At 40.5% G+C, this 22,595-nt stretch overlaps 1 protein-coding gene across 1 annotated transcript; it reads right to left on the bottom strand.

The window, feature by feature from the left end:
- Positions 1-394: 394 nt before the first annotated feature.
- Srek1ip1 (SREK1 interacting protein 1) lies at positions 395-22,538 on the bottom strand. Its single transcript, XM_076916237.1, has 5 exons — positions 22,349-22,538; positions 13,030-13,077; positions 7,592-7,735; positions 5,868-5,940; positions 395-2,949 (listed from the first exon to the last, which is right to left on the bottom strand). The coding sequence occupies exons 1-5, from the start codon at positions 22,359-22,361 to the stop codon at positions 2,766-2,768; spliced, it is 462 nt and encodes a 153-aa protein (XP_076772352.1). The 5' UTR covers positions 22,362-22,538; the 3' UTR covers positions 395-2,765.
- Positions 22,539-22,595: the final 57 nt, after the last annotated feature.

A 22,595-nucleotide genomic window follows, 5' to 3' on the forward strand; every position in this document is an offset into this window, starting at 1 on the left:
AATAAATGCAACCTTTACAGAATGCTGGCCATATCTGTAGTACCTGCTTTAAAAAGATGTTGCTTGAATTTCACTGGAATATTACTGATACTCAGATATATTAAGGGCTACAGGTGACCTGAGAAAACACAGTATAATATTTCATAGGCAAGAGACACCAAGGCCCTGAGAAGCTAATGACTTTGCTGGGGGCTCCACAGGGGAGGGAGAGATAGAATGTGCTCAGGGTGGTGTGGCCAAAGGCTGCAGAGGCGAGAGGAGATGGAGTTCGGGCTGGCTGGTTGAGGCTCAGGCTGCGGTGACAATAACAGCACTTTGGGACAGTTATTACTAAACGAACTTTTCTGTTTCTTTCATATTGTCTACAAAGAAATTTCATGAATCTCACTCCAACAACAAGAACAACTTTTTGCTTTAGTGAAATGACTTTACTCAGATATTTCATAAGGTATGCTAGTATTATAAGAAAATTTATTAATAATTTTAGGATTATTTCTGGGGGAAATGACTAGTCCATTAAAATCTTTTATTTTCTGTAGCAGATTACGGAGTGAGAAGCTGACTGTGTGACACTTCTGGATCATTGGCTTTGTCACAACTGGAGGGAAAAATAACCCTTATATGTCAATTTATATTTTCTTACAATTAACAGAAATAAAATTTGTAAATAAGATAAACTATTCATTTACATCTGTCATTGATAATAATGTTACACACGCAATGGGATGAGGCCATTTATGTAGCATTTGCTATGTCTTTTTAACCTTGAACTTTAAAAATACTCAAATTTACAGGCATGTGTGTATCTTTGTGAGTATCTTCATGGGCACCACACAAGTCAGATGAAGGCATCGGGTCCCTCGGAGCTGGAGTAACAGGGTTGTAGGTGCTCATGAATCTCCCACTGAGGATGCTGAGAACTGAGCTAAGGTTTCCCTAAGAGCAGCAGGAGCATTTAACTGTGGAGTAACTTTCCAGCTCCCTGCTATTTTTAAAAAATATTTAAAAAATGACATTTATTTTTATTAATCCAGATAACCGCTTATTAATTCAGATAACTGAACTTTCACAAACTTAGCATAAACAAAACAAATCCTTAAAAATCTCAAAGTTCTGTGCTTTAGTTCAAACAACTGATAAAACTCTAAAATTACTTTTTTATGGGCCAGGAGAGTAGCCAGTTAGTGGAAGAGCTGAAGATATGTGTACTTCATGGGAGCAGTGTAGGAAAGGGTGTGGGGGGTAACTTCTGTGCAACCTGAGCAGAGATGAGGGTACATTAAGGGACTTCCTAGGACTATCCCTGAGTCAATCAGGGAATGCCAGTTTGGGTGCTGAGTAAGGGAAAAACTGGTAAAGCTCTTTGGCCTACAAGGCCAAGTGTGCGTATCTGATTTTATGGCCATAAATTTGCCCGCAGCCACATGTGTCCTTCCCAATCTGAAGATAAGTATTAAGTGCACCACAGCAAGGTGCTCAGAAACTCTGGGTCTGTTCTATCATAACAGTTGGTGTTCAGTGCTTTTATGGCATAATAAGCTAACTTGTTGGTATTAGGGATCATTAAATGTTAAACTCCTCTACACTGATAACCATGAAGTTAAAAATGTAAGAAACAGTTAAATCTACTAATATGTCCTTGAAAAGGCTTATTTATATACAAATTTCATTATTATACAAAGACTTTCATGATGCTACCTCCAAGTCTTCAATTTTAAAAAGTACAGAATGAAAATCTTAATTTAAAAAATTTCACAGTGCTACGAAGATCTGTGACTGAAATGAAAGAGGAAATATCAACATCGATTAGCCATGAAACCAGAAGTCCAGTGTGAAACCCACTCTAAAACCATTTCAGAAAAAATAAATATATATGCAAACATTCATAAAAACTGCCATAATATGCATGTATGTAAGCATCATAAGCACTAGATATAATAAAAGTCAGTTTTAATGAGGATTTTGCTGCTACCACACAAAGAGCTCTGTGTTTGAGGCATCATCACCTAAGACATGCCAATATGGCACATTTGTAAATCAACCCAGGATCTGCCCTAACAATCTCGACCAGTGCAGAATCTCCCTGACAGACTTTCTAGTAAGCTAGATGATTGTTTTTTTAAAAAAGGGATGTTTTAATTGTTATAAAAACATGGAAGGCAGTGCCAGAAACATGCATTTCATAAAACGGCGACACTGTTATAAATACTTTCATTATTATCTTCCTATAGACCCCATTCATTTAAAAACTTACTATTTCAGATCCGTAAAGTGGTTTTATCCTCAATGATGTTATTTAAAAAGCCTAGAGATTTAAAAAGAACAGCGAAGACCTTCCCTATCTCTACATGTTGCAGAGTACATAAAGCTATTCTGTATCAAGAGCAAATCACGACCGCCTAAGCAGCTTTGGCACTGGAAGGCGGACGCAACTCAGGAGCTGCTATGTACATTATTCCTTTGATTGCAGGAAAGCCACGTGCTGATTAACTTACCAAGAGACCGCACTGGCCTAAGACACCGAAACACAAATAGCCAAAATGATGTGCTTTCTATGTACACAATCTATACGTGAGGCACAGCTGTCAAGTAAGGAGATGGGTTTAATACAGATGGGCAGAGATAAGGGCCCCAATAGGTGAAAAATGTCCTTATAGAAGAGGCTGGGGTTTTCTGTGAAGCGTAATTACATAGCAATTCTAAGGACAGTTCAATAGTTAAAATGACTGAATTCTTCAATTTCCTGAGTTAGGCCCAAGACTTTGTTACTTTTTGGTGAATTCAGAACGGTTAGGGGAAGAACGCTTTTCCTTTTTTCTCTTCTTTTTTTCCTTTTTGTGATGTTTTCCTTTTTTTGATTTGTTCTTTTTTTCCTTTTTCTTTTCTTTTTTCTGATACTTCTGCTTCTTTTGTTTTGCAGAGGCTTCTTCAGTGGTGCTGGAGTAAGACCTGTGGGCAAGAACACACTGTGACTGGCCTCAAGTCATGGGGGAGGAAGAGTAAACACAGTCGCTTTCTATTCTCTTTAAATGCAGAATTCAATTTTTCACTGCTTGGTCACAGATGCTGATAAAGCTACAATTTCCATTCTGCTTAACACTAGAGAACTAAGGTATTTTTCTGGGGCTTGCATACTGTGCTGCCTGCCCTTCAGAATCTTCCAGGGGAAACTGAAGCAGAGCTCACTGACCTCATGCACACAACCCACTTGTGTATGTAATAACTTGTTAGCATGTTCTCCTAAGTCACAAAAGGATGCAATTATGGCTCAATATAAAAAGGATCCTAATTATTCCTCAGGATGAATGGGTAAGAGCTAAAAATTAACAAAATAAAAGCTCTTCTGTAATTCCTGTGATTTTTCATGATAATGAGTGTGATCCTCCTGCTTGCCGAGTGACAGCAATGAGCACTTGTATTTCCAAGTGATTCTTATTAGTTACAGAAAGGGAGCTTTTGAAATGAATACTTGCATGTAGGTGAATGAGGATGATTTATCATTATATTTTTCTACTATTTTAACATGAAATTGAGAGGGAACACCCATAGAATTTCCTTCCTTGATATGTGCATTTGGAGTTAGGGTGGGGATTAAAAAAAAATCAAAAAAGTCATCTTTTCAGATCTCACGTAAAGTACAACATTTTAAACATTCTAAACGCAGAAAATATATGTGACAACACAGAAGCTGAGTTAATTTAAAATGCAGTAGGCATCTTAAAAGTTAGTTCATGCTGGGCGGTGGTGGCGCACGCCTTTAATCCCAGCACTTGGGAGGGAGAGGCAGGCGGATTTCTGAGTTTGAGGCCAGCCTGGTCTACAGAGTGAGTCCCAGGACAGCCAGGGCTACACAGAGAAACCTTGTCTCGAAAAACCAAAAAAAAAAAAAAAAAAAAAAGTTAGTTCATTTAAGTAATATTATGTGGACTGAGTAGGTTGTATTTGTATATTTAGGAGTTTATCATCTGTCTGTCTGTTTATCTATCTATCTACCTATCTATCATCTATCTATCCATCCATCCATCCATAAATATTTCAAAGTTTTAAAAAAAGAAGTCAGAGATTTGAAAGCAGGTAGAGGGGTATATGGAAGGGTTGGAGGGGAAAAAGGGAAGGGGAAATTATGTAATATATTATGTGGTTTGAATATGCTTGGCTCAGGGAGTGGCACTATTTGGAGGTGTGGCCTTGTTGGAATAGGTGTGTCACAGTGGGCATGGGCTTTAAGACTCTTGTCCTAGTTGCCTGGAAGTCAGTCTTCTCCTAGCTGCCTTTGGAACAAGAAGTAGAACTCTCAGCTCCTCCTGCACTATGCCTGCCTGGATGCTGCCATGCTCCTGCCTTGATGATAATGAACCGAATCTCTGAATCTGTAAGCCAGTGCCAATTAAATGTTGTCCTTTATAAGAGTTGCTTTGGTCACAGCAATGAAACCCTAACTAAGACATATGCCTTAATTTAAAAACTTTTTATGTTAGCTCAGCAATCTAAATATTAGGACTATAACCCAATTAAGAAACTTCAGAACAGATATAGGGGCAAAAGTAAATTCATAAGCCTGCAGGGTTCAGGAATCCTTGTCCCTAGGAGTGGCTTGGGTGAGCCCCTAACCCCAAGCTTCCCCTCACTTCCTTCTTTTTATCTTGCTGGTCTACTTATTTGCACACACACAGCTTCTTCTATGCCTGTGCATTGTTTCCTTAGCTTTTTGGTCCTGGATTTTCAGGTTTAAGGTAAAACTAGGTTTGAACATAGCACTATTAGGTGGCTATCTCTACATGCATGGAGAAGTTTGGGTTTTAGGGCATAAGGTCTTTGAGGCTTGGCATAGACAGGTCTGAAAACACACACACACACACACACACACACACACACACACACACACAGCACCACCACCACCACCATATATATTATGTGTGGTGTGTGTGTCCCCATATGCACACAGAATATATCAGAACCTGGAACACAGTATAGCCTCATGTTTCCTGTAAGCAATTCAGCCTGCTGTGATAGCACAAATAAGAACATACTAGTCAGACATCTGAGCTCTGCGCTGCCAGGGTAGATTATTCGATTCCCAACACTTGAAAGTGAGCTAACATTTACAATTCACAAGTTTTCTGATGTATTAAAATATACATAATCGAGTATGTTATAAAATTATAAAGTGAAACACTTGATTTTTAAAAAAAAAATTCTAGGAGAATAAAGTCCAAACCAGCTCTTACTATGATCAAATGCTCAAAAACATGTCTACTTATTTTAGTATAAATGAGACTGTACTTAAAAACCAGGGGAGGTTCTCTTACTGAATTTGACCAATTTCTTTAATCTGTCATTAAAAGTCTTACCAGTAAAATATTCAAAAATGGCTAGTGAGGGTTGTGAAAGATCTGAAGAAAGTCTGGGCTTATGAAATCTGGGCTATTAAATCCCACTAGTAAATTAATTTATTAGTCATGGCAATGATAGCAGACTATAGATATTTAGAATCTAATTTCAAAGTGAGCACAATCTATATTTGAAGAATTTAGATGTGTACCCAATTAAGATCAGCTCTAGTTACAAAGGTTATATCCAGAATACAAATGTATAAAATGTATAAAAGGGAAGGGGTGTGGCCACTGTTCACCTTGATTGGCTCCAGAGAACATGTGACTGAGCAATGACTTCATTTCTGATTCCTATTTTCTAATGTAGAGGGCTTTGCTCTTTGCTATTTTACTAAACTAAACACCTCATCCTCATAAAGAAAACATTAATAGTAAATTGACTGGACTCTATGAAAAATAAAATCTTTAATCCTTCCTGGATTAACAGCTTCTGTTTTTTTTTCCCCAACAAGTAAATAATCCATTAAAATGTACCTTTTTCTTTTTTTTTTCAATTTAATTTTTTCTCTGCTTTTTTCCTTTTTCTTCTCCTCTTCTTCATTTATTCCTATAAGGAAGAAGATGGAAGGGGGAGAAACCAGGTCACTATAAGTCTATGTCCTAGAAGGCTGTGTGCGCACGCATGGATTTTAGTTTATAGTTAGAAGAACAAAGTCAACAAAAACAGGAATAAGAAGTAATAGCACCCAAAGGCCTCCAGGGTGACCTCCTTCATGGATGGTAAGGATAATATAATGGTGACCCCTTCAACTAGGAAACCCCAGAGAACCCCGTTAGTGCATAAACTATGTCTTAACAAACTTAAGGATGAGACTCTATTGAGCGCCTTGCTGATTGCAACGGTATAAAACTAGAAATTAGTACCAAGAGGAAAGCTGGGACACTTACAAAGTCAAACAACACACCCATGACCCAACTTCTGTGTCACAGAAGAGGAGCCAAAGAAACGTGAACATGAAGAGTACAGCATTAAATGGGTCTCAGGAAGAGCAGCCAAGGAGGGAAGCCTATGGTATTAAGCATCTGAGATAGCCCAAAAAGTAAGAATCCGAGACAGCCCTGCTGGCCTCCTCACACTGAGCCGCTTCTCTTACCTCGAGTGGGAATAATACAGACTTACTGTTTAAAGCTCTCTAAAAACTAGGACTGGAGAGATGGCTTAGTGGTTAAGGGCACTGGGTCCTGAGTTCAATTCCCAGAAACCACATGGAGGTTCACAACCATCTATAATGTGATCTGATGCCTTCTTCTGACATACAGGTGCACATGCAGACAGATATATACATAAAGTAAATAAATCTTTTTTAAAAATCTCTCTGAAAATCTAAAACACAATAAGTTTAATATTTATAATACTCTCACTTTAAATAAGTTATATTTTAGTTCTATATACTAGTTACTTAGAGAACATGAAGTTTACAAGCATACAACTTCATGTTTATCCCATTACAATAACAAGGCTTTTGTATACAAGACTGTACAAATTGAGAGATGCTTCTTTTAGCTGGATATTGTTTTGAAGTAGTATAAAAGCTTCTTATATTCATTTTTAAAATGATTTTAAATGTTGTTTTTACTTATGTGAGTGTGTACCTGTTTGCTTCATGTGTGTAAGTGCTATAGAAGCCAGAGGAGGGCGGACGATCCCCTGGGGCTGGACTTACAAGCAGCTGTGAGTTTCCTGAGGTGAGAGCTGAACTCAGTTCCCCTGGAACCACAGCAAGCTCTCTTAACTGCTGAGCCATCTCTCCAACCATACTTAGATAAATCTTGCTTAGAATATGTTCAAAAGCAGAAAAGAAATTCCTGAGGCTGATATATTGGTAGTTTTAGAATTCTTGCTTACCTAGGATTCTTTGTGTACTTAATATTGCTAGTAAGTCTGTATTGTCTAAATTCTCTGGTATTTGTTAGCGGCACCTGACAATCCGATGATGTTTCTGTTATACCAGTCTAACAGGCGACAGATGAGGAAAAAGCAAAATGCCAACTCAGAGACTGAGTTGGACTCAGTCTCTGACTTGCTTCCTGGTCTCATAACTGATTACTAATCTTATGTCAATGACTTCCATCAAAGCGGATGTTCTCACCTAGGCTGTAGCCTTTGCATGCAATAGGAAAGACACCTCTGTGATGAGCACAGTTACGTAATCGTGCTGTGACTCAGAAGAGGACAATGGAGAGAAGCCACGGCTTACTTTTCTCCTGCAGAGCCTGCAGCTTGTTCAGCTCCTCGTTTTCTTCGTCACTGTCCTCGCTACTTGTGCTGCTGACGTCCAACACAATGTCCCTTTTGGGGTCTACTCGGAGAAAATTGCGGCACTCGAAAGTCAGATGACCAGCTAATAAAGAAAACAAGAGACAAGAAGGGAAAAAAACTACATCCATATCTGGGCTCTTTGTTTTGGAACTCCACAGCAGGCAACTGAGTACGAGTTCAGTAACACGACCAAAGCCTAATTTGTATTCTGTTGCGGGTGGTTTGGTACTATTCCCTATGATTTTTTTGTGTGAATACATGCTTCTAAAAGAACTTTCCCCTTCTTCATTGGAACTTCTAATTCAAGAAACACTGTGGGGCACTTGTCATTCATTTCAGAACACTGAATCAACATTTTCTCTTTCGATAAGCACGAATTATTTTACAATATTTAGATTAGGGTAACTAACAACAAACTCTCATATATGAAACTTTATATTTTATTCCCTCCTTGCAGCTTTTCCTCCTCGGCTTGACTACTAACTCATGTGGTTACATCTTTCGTCTAAGTAAAGTCGCCATAACGAGTAAGCATCAACAGAACTAAAAATACTTCTTAAAAGGATCCAAAAATTAATATTTAAATTCTGATAACAGTTTGCCTAAAATTCTTCCAGTAAGAAAGTTTCAATAATTGTTCACTGTGATGATTATCACTGATTTGTCTTGAGAGGATCGAGGCTCACCTGAAGATAAGCCTCTTGTACGCTTTGAGGGTTTAGATTAGGTTAGTGGAAGTGGGCAGCAGCAATCCTTGGGCTGCGTCCTGGACTGAACAAAGAGTGGGGCAAACAGGCTGCTTCAGTGGGAAACGCCATTTGCTATGACTAGTAGAGCCTGAGGACGTAAGTTCCATCCCTGGGACCCACAAAGAGGAAGAAGAGAACAATCTCAACTTTTCCTCTGATATTCACATGTTGCCATGGCACATGAGTAAACACACACACACACACACACACACACACACACACACACACACACACAAAAGCAGAAAGTTAGCTTAGCAACGATATTCCTGACTGTGGGTAGAATATGACCAGCTGCCTCAAGCACTGGCTGTCATGTCTTCTCTGCCATGATGAACTATACCTTGAAACTGTGAGCCTAAAGAAACTCTTCTTCCTGTAAGTATGCTTCCTGTCTGGGACTCTGTCATAGCAACTAGTAGGGAAAGCATTTACTGTATATTTTAGAATTCACTATTACAAATGCCATCACAAGAACTAATAGAACTATTGTCTGTATCATGCCATCCATATGTTGACATTTTTTTTCAATTTTCAATATTTTAAAATGTTTGCACTTGGAATATTTTAAGGCAAGTGCTTGCAGGTACTTGAGCGTATGCGCGTGTGTGGTTACAGAGCTGGGATTACAGGTGTGGTTCACTATGCCTGTGGTTTATGTGATGCTACGGGTTGAACTCACAACGTAGTGCATGCCAGGCAAATGAACTACTAACTGAGCTACAGCATCAGCCTCTATAAGACTGCTTTTTAATAGCAATTTCTTAGCACTAGAAAAATAGTTCCTGTCCCCATGTGAACTGTATAGTGCATTCCTTACACTTATAAGGTAAACATTGGGATGCCAAGTGCTGATTGTTCTTTTCCTTGTAATTGCTATTTTATAGGTTCTCAAACATGAGTGGTCTTGCTGATTTCTCTAAACAGTTAAGTAAAGTTTTCCTAACTTCTGTCTCACAGGTAGGGCAGGGATCCTGGCTTTATGTAAGAGGCTCTGTTCTAGGCATCCCGCCACAGTCGGGACTCTAGAGCTTAAATGCACAAAGCCCTCATGGCACTCAGTCAGCGTGTAACTCACTGTGCGTTCCCTTTAAGACCCTTTGCATCCCAGCAGCGAGGTGGGCTGCCTTGCCTTCTTCTGAGCTAGGTGTCTTGGTTTGGTTCTGTTATTATTACATTATTTTCCTCCAGTGCAATGCACTTAGCACAGAAAGAGGGCTTTCCATTGTGGCCTGGCTTACCATCAGGACCAACATTCCCGATGCAATCGTATTTTAGTCAAAATAGCTTTATACCCAAATGCCTGGCACTGAAATCAACACGTAAGACAAATGCTTAGGAGTCCCCACAACTGGTCTGGCTTCACATTAATGACAGTGATATGGTAAATTACATATGAAATTGCAATGGAGTTTGGTTTTTTGTCTGTTGCTGTTGTTTTTCTTATTGGGTTTAAGTGAAAGACGCTTGGGATATTGTTGTGTCCCCAACCATTTGTCTCCTTGTGGCTTCTTTTCTAAATAGACTCTCAGACAATGAATGGTAAAGAGTTATTAGAATGTAAGGGGCTGGGGGGTTAGCTCAGTGACAAAGCGCTAGCCATGCAAGTGTGAGGATCAGCGTTTGGAGCCCTATAACACTATAGCCCCTGCTAAAAAAACAAAACAAAACAAAAAAACAAAAAACAAAACCAAAAAAAAACCAAAGGTCAGGTGGGCACTGTAGTCCCAGTCCCTGGAATGCAGAGCCAGGGGACCCCTGGGGCAAGCTGGTAGAGTAGAGTACCCAAGTCATCAAATTCTGGGTTAGTGAGAGGCCGAGTTCAGTATGACACACTCCAAACATGGGTGTACCTTCCTGTAAGTTGTTGGGATGTGATACAGGGGAAAAAGGATGACAGCCATATAGAACTTCTCTCTCCACCTCCTGTCTGTGGTGAGGGGAACACACATATCCTCCATCTTACTCTGCCTTAAGGTGGGCCCAGACACAACAGAGCAGACCACAATAGTTAGGAGCCCAGGAGACCGTGAGCTAAAGATAAGCAATTCTGTTAAGCTCCCATTCTGTTGTCACCTCAGGCATTTTGTTACAGTGACTAGAAAAGGAAAGATGCAATGGCTAACTGAATTCTGAGTGCCCAGTCTCAGTGGGAGGACAGCAGTTAGCTGAAGCAAGTGACCTCCTACACAGGAAGTAATAGCACAGGCCCTCACCTTGCATGAGTGTGCAAAACCACACTCAAAGAGGATCAACAGATACAAAATGTAAGACCCCAAACCACCAAGCTTTCAGAATAAAGCATAAAGGTAAGTCATTGCTGTTTTAGATTTGCCAATAGACTCTTAAATGTGATGTCAAAAGTGTAAAGCACCAAAAGAAAAAATGATAAATTTTATCAATCTTAAAAAAAAAAATTTTTTTTAAAGAAGAACATTACCAGGAAATCGAAAAATAACTTAGAGAATGAGAAAAATACTTTTAAGTCCTATATCTGATAGTGTTATGTCTGCTAACTGCATGTAAGGAACAACTGAAACTCAATGAAAACATGACATAGTCTTTAAAAAATGGCAAGACAAACAAGTATCTTCAGAAAAGAAATACAAATGGCCAAAAAGCATATGACCAGTTGTTCCAAATTATTACAGAGACACAAACCAAAATAACAATGAAATACAACTTCACATCTATCAGTATGGTTTATATTCTACCTACAACACTTCACACAGCAAATGTGTAACTTTCATTCCAACCGACAAGTAGTTCTTCACTCGCTGGATACTAACTGAGTATCATAGAATTAAATTCATTCCTGAATTTTAGTTATTCTTGTTATGTGCGCGTGTGTTTGTGTATAAGGGGCATGCATCTGCACCGAGGTATACATATAAAGGTCAGAGGGCAACTGTGCAGGGTCAGGTCTTTCCTTCTGCTTTATATGCAGTGTGGGGACGGTCAGATTGTTAAACTTGTAGGGGAGCATGTTATCCACCAAGACATCTTGCTGACCCAGTTCAGACACCTTCCAGGCTTAGGACAGCCTGTGTTCAGTTTCACTAGGTTCCTCAACTTCAGATGTCAATCACAAATCTAGCCTACTCACACAGCCTGGCCAACTATACAGTCACAGGGTTTCCAAGCGTTCCTCAAACCTGATAGTTTCGCTCTAATGGTTCACGGAGTGAAAGGAAGCAGATAACTTACCATCTGTCCTTTATTATGAAGCACTCAGCTCACAAGCAGCTAAACAGAAGAGATGCACAGGGAAATATCTGGGTGTGTCTGTGGGGAGTGGCCCTTCTCTGGGTGTGCTATCTCCCCAGAACCTCTGCGTATTTATCAGTCCAAAAGCTCTTAGAATCCTGTAGTTTAGGGTTGACTATGGATTCTCACCCTACAGGCATGGCTAATTAAATTGCTGATGGGTGACTGATGTCACCAGTATGAATGAACTCTCCCTTCCCTGGAGGGTTGGTTTCAACCTTCTAAATATCCATGTGGTCTTCCAGTGCAGAAGCTAGCTTCCTCCTGGCTGCTGGCAGAAGACAGCTTCCTTTTGGCTGCCTTTGGATCAAAATGTAGAACTCTTGGCTCCTCCACCGCCATGTCTGCCTATAACAACCATGCTTCCCGACATGATGATCATGGACTGAACTTCTCAAACTGCAAGCCAGTCCCAATTAAATATTTTATATATAAGAGTTGCCTTGCTCATGTTTCTCTTCACAGCAATAAAGCCCTATCAAGACAGTACTATAACTGTCAATTTACAGAAAGAAAACCAAAGTGCAGAATGAGTACGCCACATGTCAACTACTGCACATCTAGTAAGGGCTGAGGTGTGTACCCAAATCATCTGTTGCTAGAACCACCAGAGTAAATACTCATAAAAATGAAGATCAGGAAACTTTTGTAGAGTTTAATTGTAGTCTGTGGTATTTATTAGTAAGTTATTTTTCTAATAACAAAGATCACAAATCAATTTCTTGGTATTCTTTGGAATCTTTGTTAAATCACTTGTATTTGTTAGAAAATAATCCTTTAATGAACTGGAATATCCTAACAGTTCAGTGTAGCTGGCACGGATGTCAATCAACTTTAGAGACAACAAGTGCTTCCAGGATAAATATTTATTGGTGAGGCCTGTAGAGCTGCTGGACCTAACCTCCAGGACTGCTGTTTACAGAATATAATCACATTTGTGATACAGTATGTAATTACACAGGCTTAGGCGTACCTTCTAGTTCTATTAGATTAATCACACTGGACTTATCATTGAACTCAACAGTTTTTTGCCTATAAGCAGAAATTCTGGGACCAATCACACCCTTATACAAAGACAAGTGCTCTAAACTGCCTAGCCATCTCTCCAGGACCACCTATTCTTCTTTATACATAGTCTTTTACTTTTGTATTTTCAATTATTTTAGTTCTGTTTTCTCCAGTCTATAGCCGACCCCTAATATTTCACAGCATCCCAGCTAGTTACCACAGAGTCCAATACAAACCCTGGGAAGGGCTCAGGACCACCCCCAGACCGTCAGGAAGCTGAGTCATCCAGCCTCTAGGAAGCAATGGCAGGAGAAGACAATCACAGTAGACAGAATGTTGCTTTCAGCACACTTACGGTAGCCACATTTTCTGCAGCCTGCTCGGACATTGTCCTTGTTGCAACCTGAAATACAATCGGAGAACATTTGGGGAAATACATGTGAGTGAGAATAAGGACTTTATCATATAGTAAAAACCTAAGATAACATTTTGTACTAAAATTCCTGGAAAAAAAAATCTCTAATCTTAGCAACACTACTCTATTATTTTGATGAACTAGTCAACTCACTGAAAGTGAATTTGCCAAAATCATTTGACCAATATTTTAAGAACATATTTTTTTCTAATTTAACAGGAACACAGCATTATAACTGAAAATTTAAACATTTTAGGACTCCCACAACATGGGGGAAGAAATGGTAGGATACTATGGCTTAATGTTGAAATGTAATTAATTTACTTGTGTAAATTAATTAAGGTGCAACTAATTTTTTTTTGTCTTTCAGAAAAAACAATTCCACCTTTCTCAAACAAAGTGGGTGAAATTCCATCCATAAAATTCACTGTGATTCTAAGGTATCATTACAAGAAAAAAAATCACTTTAATTCAGCACTTGTACTTTGAGACATGAAAACAAAGTAGTCAGAATCCCAATTTGATAAAAGTCTACAAATATTCACAATATTTCTGTGTGCTCAGTACATAGGTATTGAAGATATAAACACGAGGAATGAAAGAAAACTGATCTTTAAAATTGCGAAAATATACACACCAAAGAAGAGGATTTTAATCACTTCACATGTCCAATTCAGCAGCGTGGAGAGGAGCTGCAGCGGGGCACGGTTCTCAACTGCTGTCCTTCTCTGGGTGATTTTTATCAAGAAGAGTAACTCCACCCACCAAACATATGCATGTTTCACAAATCTCAGCCACTCTAGTCTACTTTCTATTAGTCTGTCTGAACGGACTATTTGTCCTTTGTAAAAGTCTGACACAATGTTTTCAAGAATCATGCATAGGATAATATGCACCAGAATTGTATTTTTTTTTTTTTATTCCATTTGAATATTCCATGGAATGTTACAGTGAATCTTATCTTCTACCAGTGGTTTCTGAGAGGCAACGAGAGGGCCATGGAGCACCTTTCCATTCTCTGACGAAGGGGTGTAACTTTCTAAATCCTTCAAATGGAGTTATCATTCCCAATGTAAGATTATACAGTAAACGTAGAGAATGGATAGAAAAGATCAGTAATTGTAAATGAAAATAATTTTTAAACTATTTCTTTACCATGATAAAACTGAAACACTAGTTATTTCTTCTGACTTCTAGTTTGGGGGAAAAATACACTTAAGGAATTGCTCTCTTAATCCCTGCGGCTGACAACTTCAGAGAACAGTATGAGAACACACAGAGCATGCCCCTGACATCAGAGCCTTCTAGGAAATCCGACAGCACAGAGGTTTGTGACATTTCCCCACCATCAGCCAGTCTCTGAGTGACAGCCAGCCTTTGAGTGACAGCTAGCCTCTGAGGGACAGCTAGCATCTTTCCGGTATCACCCCGTGACACCTTCCTAAGAACTCACTAGTTGCAGTTCTTCTGAAGCCAGCTTTTACCTCAAATTCTAGTGTCATTTTCAAGTATTTCCATATTTAAATCAGAAAAGGCATTCCTGCTGAGATGCTTGTGTGCTGGTCCTTTCCCTTTAGACTCTGTGTCTCTCCTTTGCCCCATAAGAACTCACCGGTCACAGTTTGTGGGATTCACTGTGGAATAAAACTGGATTAATCTAATCTAAGGTTTCTCCATTATGAAAATAACTGCACATTGACAAAAAAAAAAAAGCTCAGAGAATATGGGTCAGTGTTAAGTTTGTTTCCATAGAAACCACAGATTTTGAATAAACTGCTTCATGCGCCATTATTACTTCTGCAACAGACTAACAGTAACAGATAGGTGTAAAACTGCCTTATCTCAGCCTGTGCTAGAAATGAACTCACTTATAGCAAGAGAGACTGATGCAAATTCATTCTTCAAGTGCTTCCTAGTTTTGGAAGTAACAAAACATGAAATTTCTCTCAGATTACCTTAACAGAGACAAAACTTTCTATGACAAAAAACCTAACCAGATCTCCCTGTGAGCTGCTTCCTCACAGGCCTTCAGCTAAATTAAGATCCCAACCTCATTTGTAGTTATTTGTAAGATGCCTAATGAAAAGTTTCTACGTGGGCCTTTGAGACCAAGACAAAAAAGATCTGAAAAAAAGTGATATAATCATAGCTCACTCTGATGTCAAAATCTAGCATCTGTAACCTCAACATTTGGCAGGAGGATCATGAGTTCAAGGCTAATCTGGCCTGCATACACGGAGGCCAGTTTGTGCTACATGAGACCCTACATGAGAGAGGGGGCAGGGTCCATTTTCCAAGGCACTGATGCCAGTGGCAGGTGCTCAGTTTGCTTTGCTTCACCTTTTCTGAGCATCACTGGAGAGGATTTTCTTAGATTCTCCTTGGCATCTTTCCTTTGCAGCTTAATCATTAGTTTCTGTTGTCCAGACACTCGCTGGTGCAGTGGTACTGAAAACTCCTTGTGAACCCGATTAGCGAAGCTGCACTGTGAGGCCCCTTCCCGGAGCAGAGATCCACTCTCCCTCCCATGTGCAGCTGCTTGATGTTCCTAGTTTACTCAGCACTACGCTGGCTTACACTGGCCAGTGATGCCTGTCCCTTTCAAGTGCTCCTTTATCATCAGGACCTACTATCTGAAGGTCACTATAGAAACATAAAATAGGGCCAGGCCATGTGTGTGTTGGGGGAGGGATAAAAGACAGCGGGCAAATTCAGAATACACTTGAAAGCTTGTGAAACAATATTTGTAACTTGCAGGAAAGACAAACGGAACACTCCTCAACACATCCTGAGAAAAAGACCAATGGCTACTGGGGAAAAGGCAGGGAAGGGGGCAAACAGTGGGCCAGAGTATGGAAAAAGAAATAGGAATTACTCTAAAACATATAGAAGAGGCCCACTTTTCTTTATATGTGAAATACCCATTAAAAAATGGTACCAGGATTCTACTTTCACTTATCAGAGGAGCACAGGTTGAAAACCATGAAGAGCCCATTGAATGGACATGCTCTGGAAGGGTCAGTGGGATGCAAATTAGCACCACACCAAGTCAACCACAAGGCCTTAATCCAGCAACCCACGCCTGGGGTTCATTCACACAAATGCAAACCAACTACGTATAAAAGAATCACAGCAACATAGTTTGTAACTTGAAGAACAGAAAGAGTTTAAATATAAGTAGAATACTATATAAAATATGGTCTGACTAAAATGAGGCCAGTGTTTAATGAAAGGTAACAATCTCTAACATACAGAGAGGAAGCTCTAGCAGAATGATCTGTGTTTTGTACTTAAATACAAGAAAATTGAACTTTACTTCGCTTTCTATTTCTTCTATAGTCTATCATACACACACACAAATTCTTTAAACTAAACATTTTTATTTGCAGGCCTTTTAATATATGTAAATTATATTTTAGTAAAGCAGTTGGCACGGAAAAAAGAAACAGCAGGAAGAGAGAAAAGGGTTAGTCAAGAATGAAGCTGAGGCAGGAGGATCCCAAGCTGTGGGGGGTTACATAGTAGAAACATTGTTTCAAACACTGGAACAGAAGGGCTGAAAGAAAGGGAGGGAGGAAACGGGAAGAGATTCTCTTGGTTGCTCCCTCAAAATAAGGAAAAAACACCACATTTAACATAAATACAGCTACTTAGAAGGTACATTGCCAAGCATACCCAAGACAAATATTAATTAATTTTGAGTGAGGATGTACAGAACTGGCTGGCCAGTAACCTACTCTGTAGGCCGTTCTGACTTCTAAGGTATAGCGCTGCTCATGCCTCTAGCTCTCCAGTACTGAGATTCTAGGCATGTACCCTACACTAGGCTCAAAGTCGACATTCAGCCATGGAAAACTGTCAGGTCCCAACCCTACAAGACCGCAGACCGGGCTCTGTCAGCACAGGCTGGACATTCAAACATTCCTCGGAAACCTTGTTTCTACTTGCCAGAAAAAGCCATTACTTATCCGCTCCTATAGGGAGTAGTCCCCCCAACCCCAATATTTACTCCAACAAGCCTCCCCTCCCACAGATCAGGGCCCCATACTAGTTTCCAGGCTGTTACAGCTAACCTGCCCACCTTCCCCGCGCTCCCTCCACCCCCGCCCAAATATAACCCCTTATAACTCCACCCATTTTTGCTGCCTTCTCTGCTTCCCTCATCTTTGGCAAGTGCCAGTAGGCTTCTCTCTCCACCTTTTCTCTCTGTCCGAGAGGTAGCCCCGGCAGACTCTCCCAGATGCCTCTGGCTATTCTCTCTCTCTTATCTCTAAAAACCTTCCCCCTTTATCACAGAGCAGCCATTTAGGTGGTTTCTTTACTGAGCCCCTCAAATACAGTATCAGTGATGAGTAGAACTTAGTTTCCTATTTTTATTGTCTGCCTGATACTTTGTAGAAATAATCATTTAATTTCAAAAGGAAACAGTTAAAGCAACTATGCTTTCTCTGTATCACTTAGCAACTGTATCACTTCTGCCACAGGGTAATCTTATTACCTCTTAAGTTAACATACTTTGGTTCTCCTCCAGTAAAACAGTAATTTATTGAAGTTTCTCTCTCTCTCTCTCTCTCTCTCTCTCTCTCTCTCTCTCTCTCTCTCTTTCTCTCTTTAGATATAGCAGTACATACATTCTGTCCTGTGAAAAGTTGAATGCAAAAATCAAACTCGTGTTTAAACCCTTCTACTGGTTGATACTAATAGTTGTAGATATACCCTCTTTAGGATCTTACATGGAAGAATGAAACTAAAATAGAAAAAAAAATACAGAAATTAGAAATTTCTCACAAATTTAAAATGTAGGCTAACTGAATTTTTTGAAAGAGGTCCTGTTATTTAGTTTAAAATGTCTTCTTAAGCATTTGAACTCTGAGACAGATAAAACCAGTTAGAGTCCCTTAAACTACTGATATGAAATAGCTAATTTAGACAAACACATAAAATTCTTCCATTTACCTCCCAAAATAATCTGTGAGCAAAAGCCAAGCTGAGTATGTGCCACCCACTAATCAGAGACTGCAGCTGGAGCAGCTTGAGGCCTGCCAGCTGGATTATGAATTTCAGGCAGAGCTGAGCTACACTGAGCAAGAGTTACAGGGAGAAGTTAGAGAGATCTCCAAGTCTCCTTCCAAAACATGCTGCAACTGTCTCTAAGTAAGATAAGAACAGCAGCCTGTGGTCTTTCCCAAACCTAAGACCCCTAACTTCCCTTTTTGATCTGCTCCAACTCAATGAGATCTTAACTGGGGAGCCCAGGTACCCATAAGTCCTGGGTTTATAATCTATTGTCTGATGAAGCAGAATCAAGACTTCCAGCACTGAATTGTGGTTGAGATAAATGAGCTATAAATCCTGTAAATGGGTATACCTCTGAACTGGTATTAGAAAAGCCATAAACATGAATGAAGTCCCTTGTTACAAGAAGCTACATTGTACTAGATTCCCTAAGGTAGTGTACACATAGCTGTACAGCAGGATAGACTGTGCTGGCCAACCTGAGAAACAACATATAGCTTTGCTCATAAGCATAAAAAAATGGCAGACAGCTGAAACTCCAAGGCAGGTGTGCAATGGTCCTCAAGATAAGAACACCAATAATGAAGAGATGAAAAAGACACACAGCCCAGGTGAAAAACATTCGAGAGGTCAGAAAAGAGCAGAACTCAGGTGTTTAGTAGTTTTTTGTTTTTTGTTTTTTTTTTTCCCCTTCATTGGAGAACACATAAGGAGGACAGGAAAAGGTAGAAAAGAATTGGTCATGTTCAGGCTACTCACATCATTCTTGCAGAGAAGGGAACTTGAATATTTTAGAAGCCTGAAGGAATTCAAGATGCTGTCCCCTTACTTATGGGGACAAGGAAAGCACCTATGAAAGGTTAAATGGCTTAAAGAGAATCACACAATCCACAGACAGCTGTCTGTCCCGACCCCCCTCCCACCCCCCACCCCACCCACCCCCCGCCCAGGGGAATGATAGAATCAGACTCGATTCATGAACATTATTCCAGCAGCCATGTGTGAGAGAAAAGAAGTCCCTGTAGTGTGGCTGAGGAATGAGGAAAATCAGCTGTGGTTCGACTTCCCACTTCTGTATTATGTAGATGCTTCGGCAATGTGCTGAAGGGATGTGAGCCTGAAATGCTGACTCAGCCCTTGTCATCCTCTACCCTGGCGACACAGACTTCACTGAGAGACAGAAAAAGGTCAGCTTCTGCACACGTGGCCACTTGGGCCAGGTCAACTCTTGACGGAGAATGGTGATTTACTGACACAACTTCAACAGCTGAGCTAAACGGAACAACTGTGAGCAAAGAAATGTTCCAAAGAAAGTAAACTTCACTGAATCCTATGCTCAGTGCCATTTGTCAAATGACTAAGTGTCTAAGATTTTTTTCCTAAGGTCTTCAGTAGCTCATTGTTACCTACATAATGGTTTAAGCTGGCATACAATGTGTATGTGGGGGGGGGGAACGGTGGTGGAAGCACGTGACCACCGCAGCAGACAAGGCTGGTGGTTTGTGAAAAGCAACCTCATTACTCTATAGTTATACCTTATAATAACCAGGAGCAGAATCACCCCAAGCTGAATCCATCACACCTAAAATAAAGGAGCATGACACAGTTCTTGTCCTTCTTGACGATCTCCTCAATGGAGGCCTATTTTCTTTCCATGCAGAGTCTGGATCGATCATCCAAGAAATTATCTTAATACCTTCTGTGTCTGCATTTTCTAAAGCAGTTGCATTGTGCATTTGTGCCACCTGTCAAGCCTATTATCTTGATTTTTTTTTTTTTTGGTGGGTTTAAGCAGTTTATGTAAGTCGTTCCATCTACTTAATGACACAATTTATTATTACGCTTTGAAACATTATTTTGAATTGAAAGGTTAACATCTTTTATTTTTTTTAAACTGGTCTCAAGTTTAAGAGCATTTCAAACAAAGCTAGAAGAAAGGTCGCTTTTGTCCCTTTTCTTAAGGAGCACATCCTCATTTCTAAAGTTTTAAGGTGTTGTCTCCTGGTGTGCTAAAACCACACGGGTGCTCCAGCGCCTGCTCAAATAATGAACAGTGACAGCAGGCCAACTCTGGGTGCAATTGTGTGATGCAGATGTCACCAGAGCCTCGGGAAATGCCTATGCAAGTACTATGCACGCTCATCTTTCTCTGTGATCCCCTTAAATGGTGTCATTCCTAGGCTCCAGTCAGGTCTTCTCTTCACACATTACCCATTGTGTCTATACAGTCCCACATGCTTTATCCCTTTATCCCTATAGTAAGTGCTAGTTTTGACTCTGGCTTCTTGCCTAGTATCTGTTTATTCCCATGCTGTCTATTGGCCACTTCAATTCCTGTGTCAGACCTAACTCAACACAAGCTTCAGACTAACCTCACTGCCGGCTCTCAACTCTGATTTTGAGGGATGTCTTCCTAGTTATGAGGCCTTCTCAATGAGCTAATGTCAAGAACCAGGCTAATTTCATTCCCCACCCCATCAGAGCAATCAATTCTTAGTAATTCTACCAGTACCACCACATCTCCAAGTTAGATGCTTCTCTTAATTAGACCACATCCTCAATGGTAACATAGCTCACCAGAATCACCCTTAAGTACCAACATTTCTCTAAGTTAACTAACTCTCCTCTAGGGTACTGTATCCTAAAATGTAAGTTTTCTTAAATCTGTTAAGTGGTTTCCTACTGTCTATTAACATCTTAACACTTTGTTTTTGCTTGTAAGGTCCTTCAGTCTCCGGAAATCTATTGTGCCGTGGATATGTTGGAGAATGCATTTGCATGCATGGTGGCGAAGGGCTCAGATAACCTACATTAGCTCTTGTAATAGGCAAGTCACTTGATTTCTCCATCTGTGAAGTGAGACTAGCAACAGCTATCTCACAGCAGTGGTTATTAAAGGAAGAAAAAAAATTACAATGTTTGACATAGCATCAGATACATGGGTTACATAGTAAAAGTTGGATACTTTGATTTATCTCTTTTAGTTAATTTCTCATTTCTCTCAGGTCAGCTAATGGTTAGCCACAGTAGGTATCTTCCATCTCCTCTTCTACTTCTGTATCCTTGCTCTCTCCCTGCAGGTTCCCTGCCCTCTCACATTTCTTTAGCCCTCATCTGGAACATCCTTTTTGTCCTGGCTGTATCCTGTTAGGTGTCCGAACTGTTTTTGCTTGCCGCAGCAATAGTTTTACCTTCTGTAAATTCCTCCCTTTCTCTGTTGAGCAAGAGAGCAAGGGTGTCTATCATGCTCACTGCCACACACTCAATAAAAAAATGTACAGTCACTTCTCTTCTCCCAGTTCCTGGTGTGCTCCTCTGCAAACGGCCGAAGTTAGGAAAGCAGAAGTTAGGAAAGCAGCCCTACCCCCACCCTGCAACAGCTATCTCTAGAATAAAGTTCAGAAAAGGCTACCACGGAACAAAGACAGGGGTCAAACAGTAGCGGGAAGGGGCAGTTTTAAGCAAAGTTGGGGCTTCATAAATATTTTCAGTGTCTTTCCTCCAGTACTATGCAATGTGAATCTCCGAGATGTAAGGCGGGTATATCTCTTAAAAACACCTGCCTGGGTTTTGCAGAAATACATTCTGACAAAGCCGGCTTGGGGAAGTTCTTGCGGCTCCCTAGTAAACTGGAGCAGCAAACAAAAACATCCCCGGAGCTCAGTTTGCCGTTTCTGAACGCAAAAGTGGAGCCTACAAAGAATCTTAGATATAATTCAAAAAAGCACCTTCTTGAAACTGTTAGGGAAACTGCGGCCCAGAAAGGCACAACCACCGGCCTACAGCCACACTGTAACTACAGACTGGAAGAGCTAGAACAAACCCTAGGTGCGCTTCTTGACTTGGTGATTTTCAGTACAATGTGTATAAGCCACATGGATTCGGCAAACGTTCACATTTTGAATTTTATTTTGAAATCCTGTGAAAGTTACAGTCTTCTGGGCAACTTGTCCCCTTAGGCCTACAGTTCTCATTGTCACCAAGTCCCTTGTCCCTCTTACAATACACTTTCCCTGTAATCCTGTGCAATTTGGCTTGTCCATGAATGACAGAGATGATCTTTCCCTGTTTTTCCCACCCCTCTTTGAACTTGCAGGGTAAACTTTTTTCATGTAAACCAACCAATTCTAAATTTTTAAGGCCTTCGCAAGAATCCCCAAGTGCTCCCTGCCACCCCCGTGCCCTGGACTCCCCTGCTCGCCTCATTCCTCTGGAATGAGAGAGCCCTGCGGTTGATCTTCACCTGGGACTGCCATGATGCAGGTGAGTGGGGTCGCCGGAGTCCTGGGCTTTAGAGATCGCGTTAGGTTCAGGTCCGTTGCGAGGACAACGCACACTCAGCGGGATCTCTCCCACCCGGCCACTACAACTTCATAGGGCAGGGGAAGGCCGGATGCACATCCAGGTTGGCGGAACTAAGTGGCTAGGGATGCAGTTTCCAGGGGTGTCCTACCGCGAAACACACGTGGTCGGAACCATTTCGGCCAGCC

Source organism: Arvicanthis niloticus, chromosome 19, assembly GCF_011762505.2.
Source record: "Arvicanthis niloticus isolate mArvNil1 chromosome 19, mArvNil1.pat.X, whole genome shotgun sequence".
In the NCBI taxonomy this organism is placed as follows: Eukaryota; Metazoa; Chordata; class Mammalia; order Rodentia; family Muridae; genus Arvicanthis; species Arvicanthis niloticus.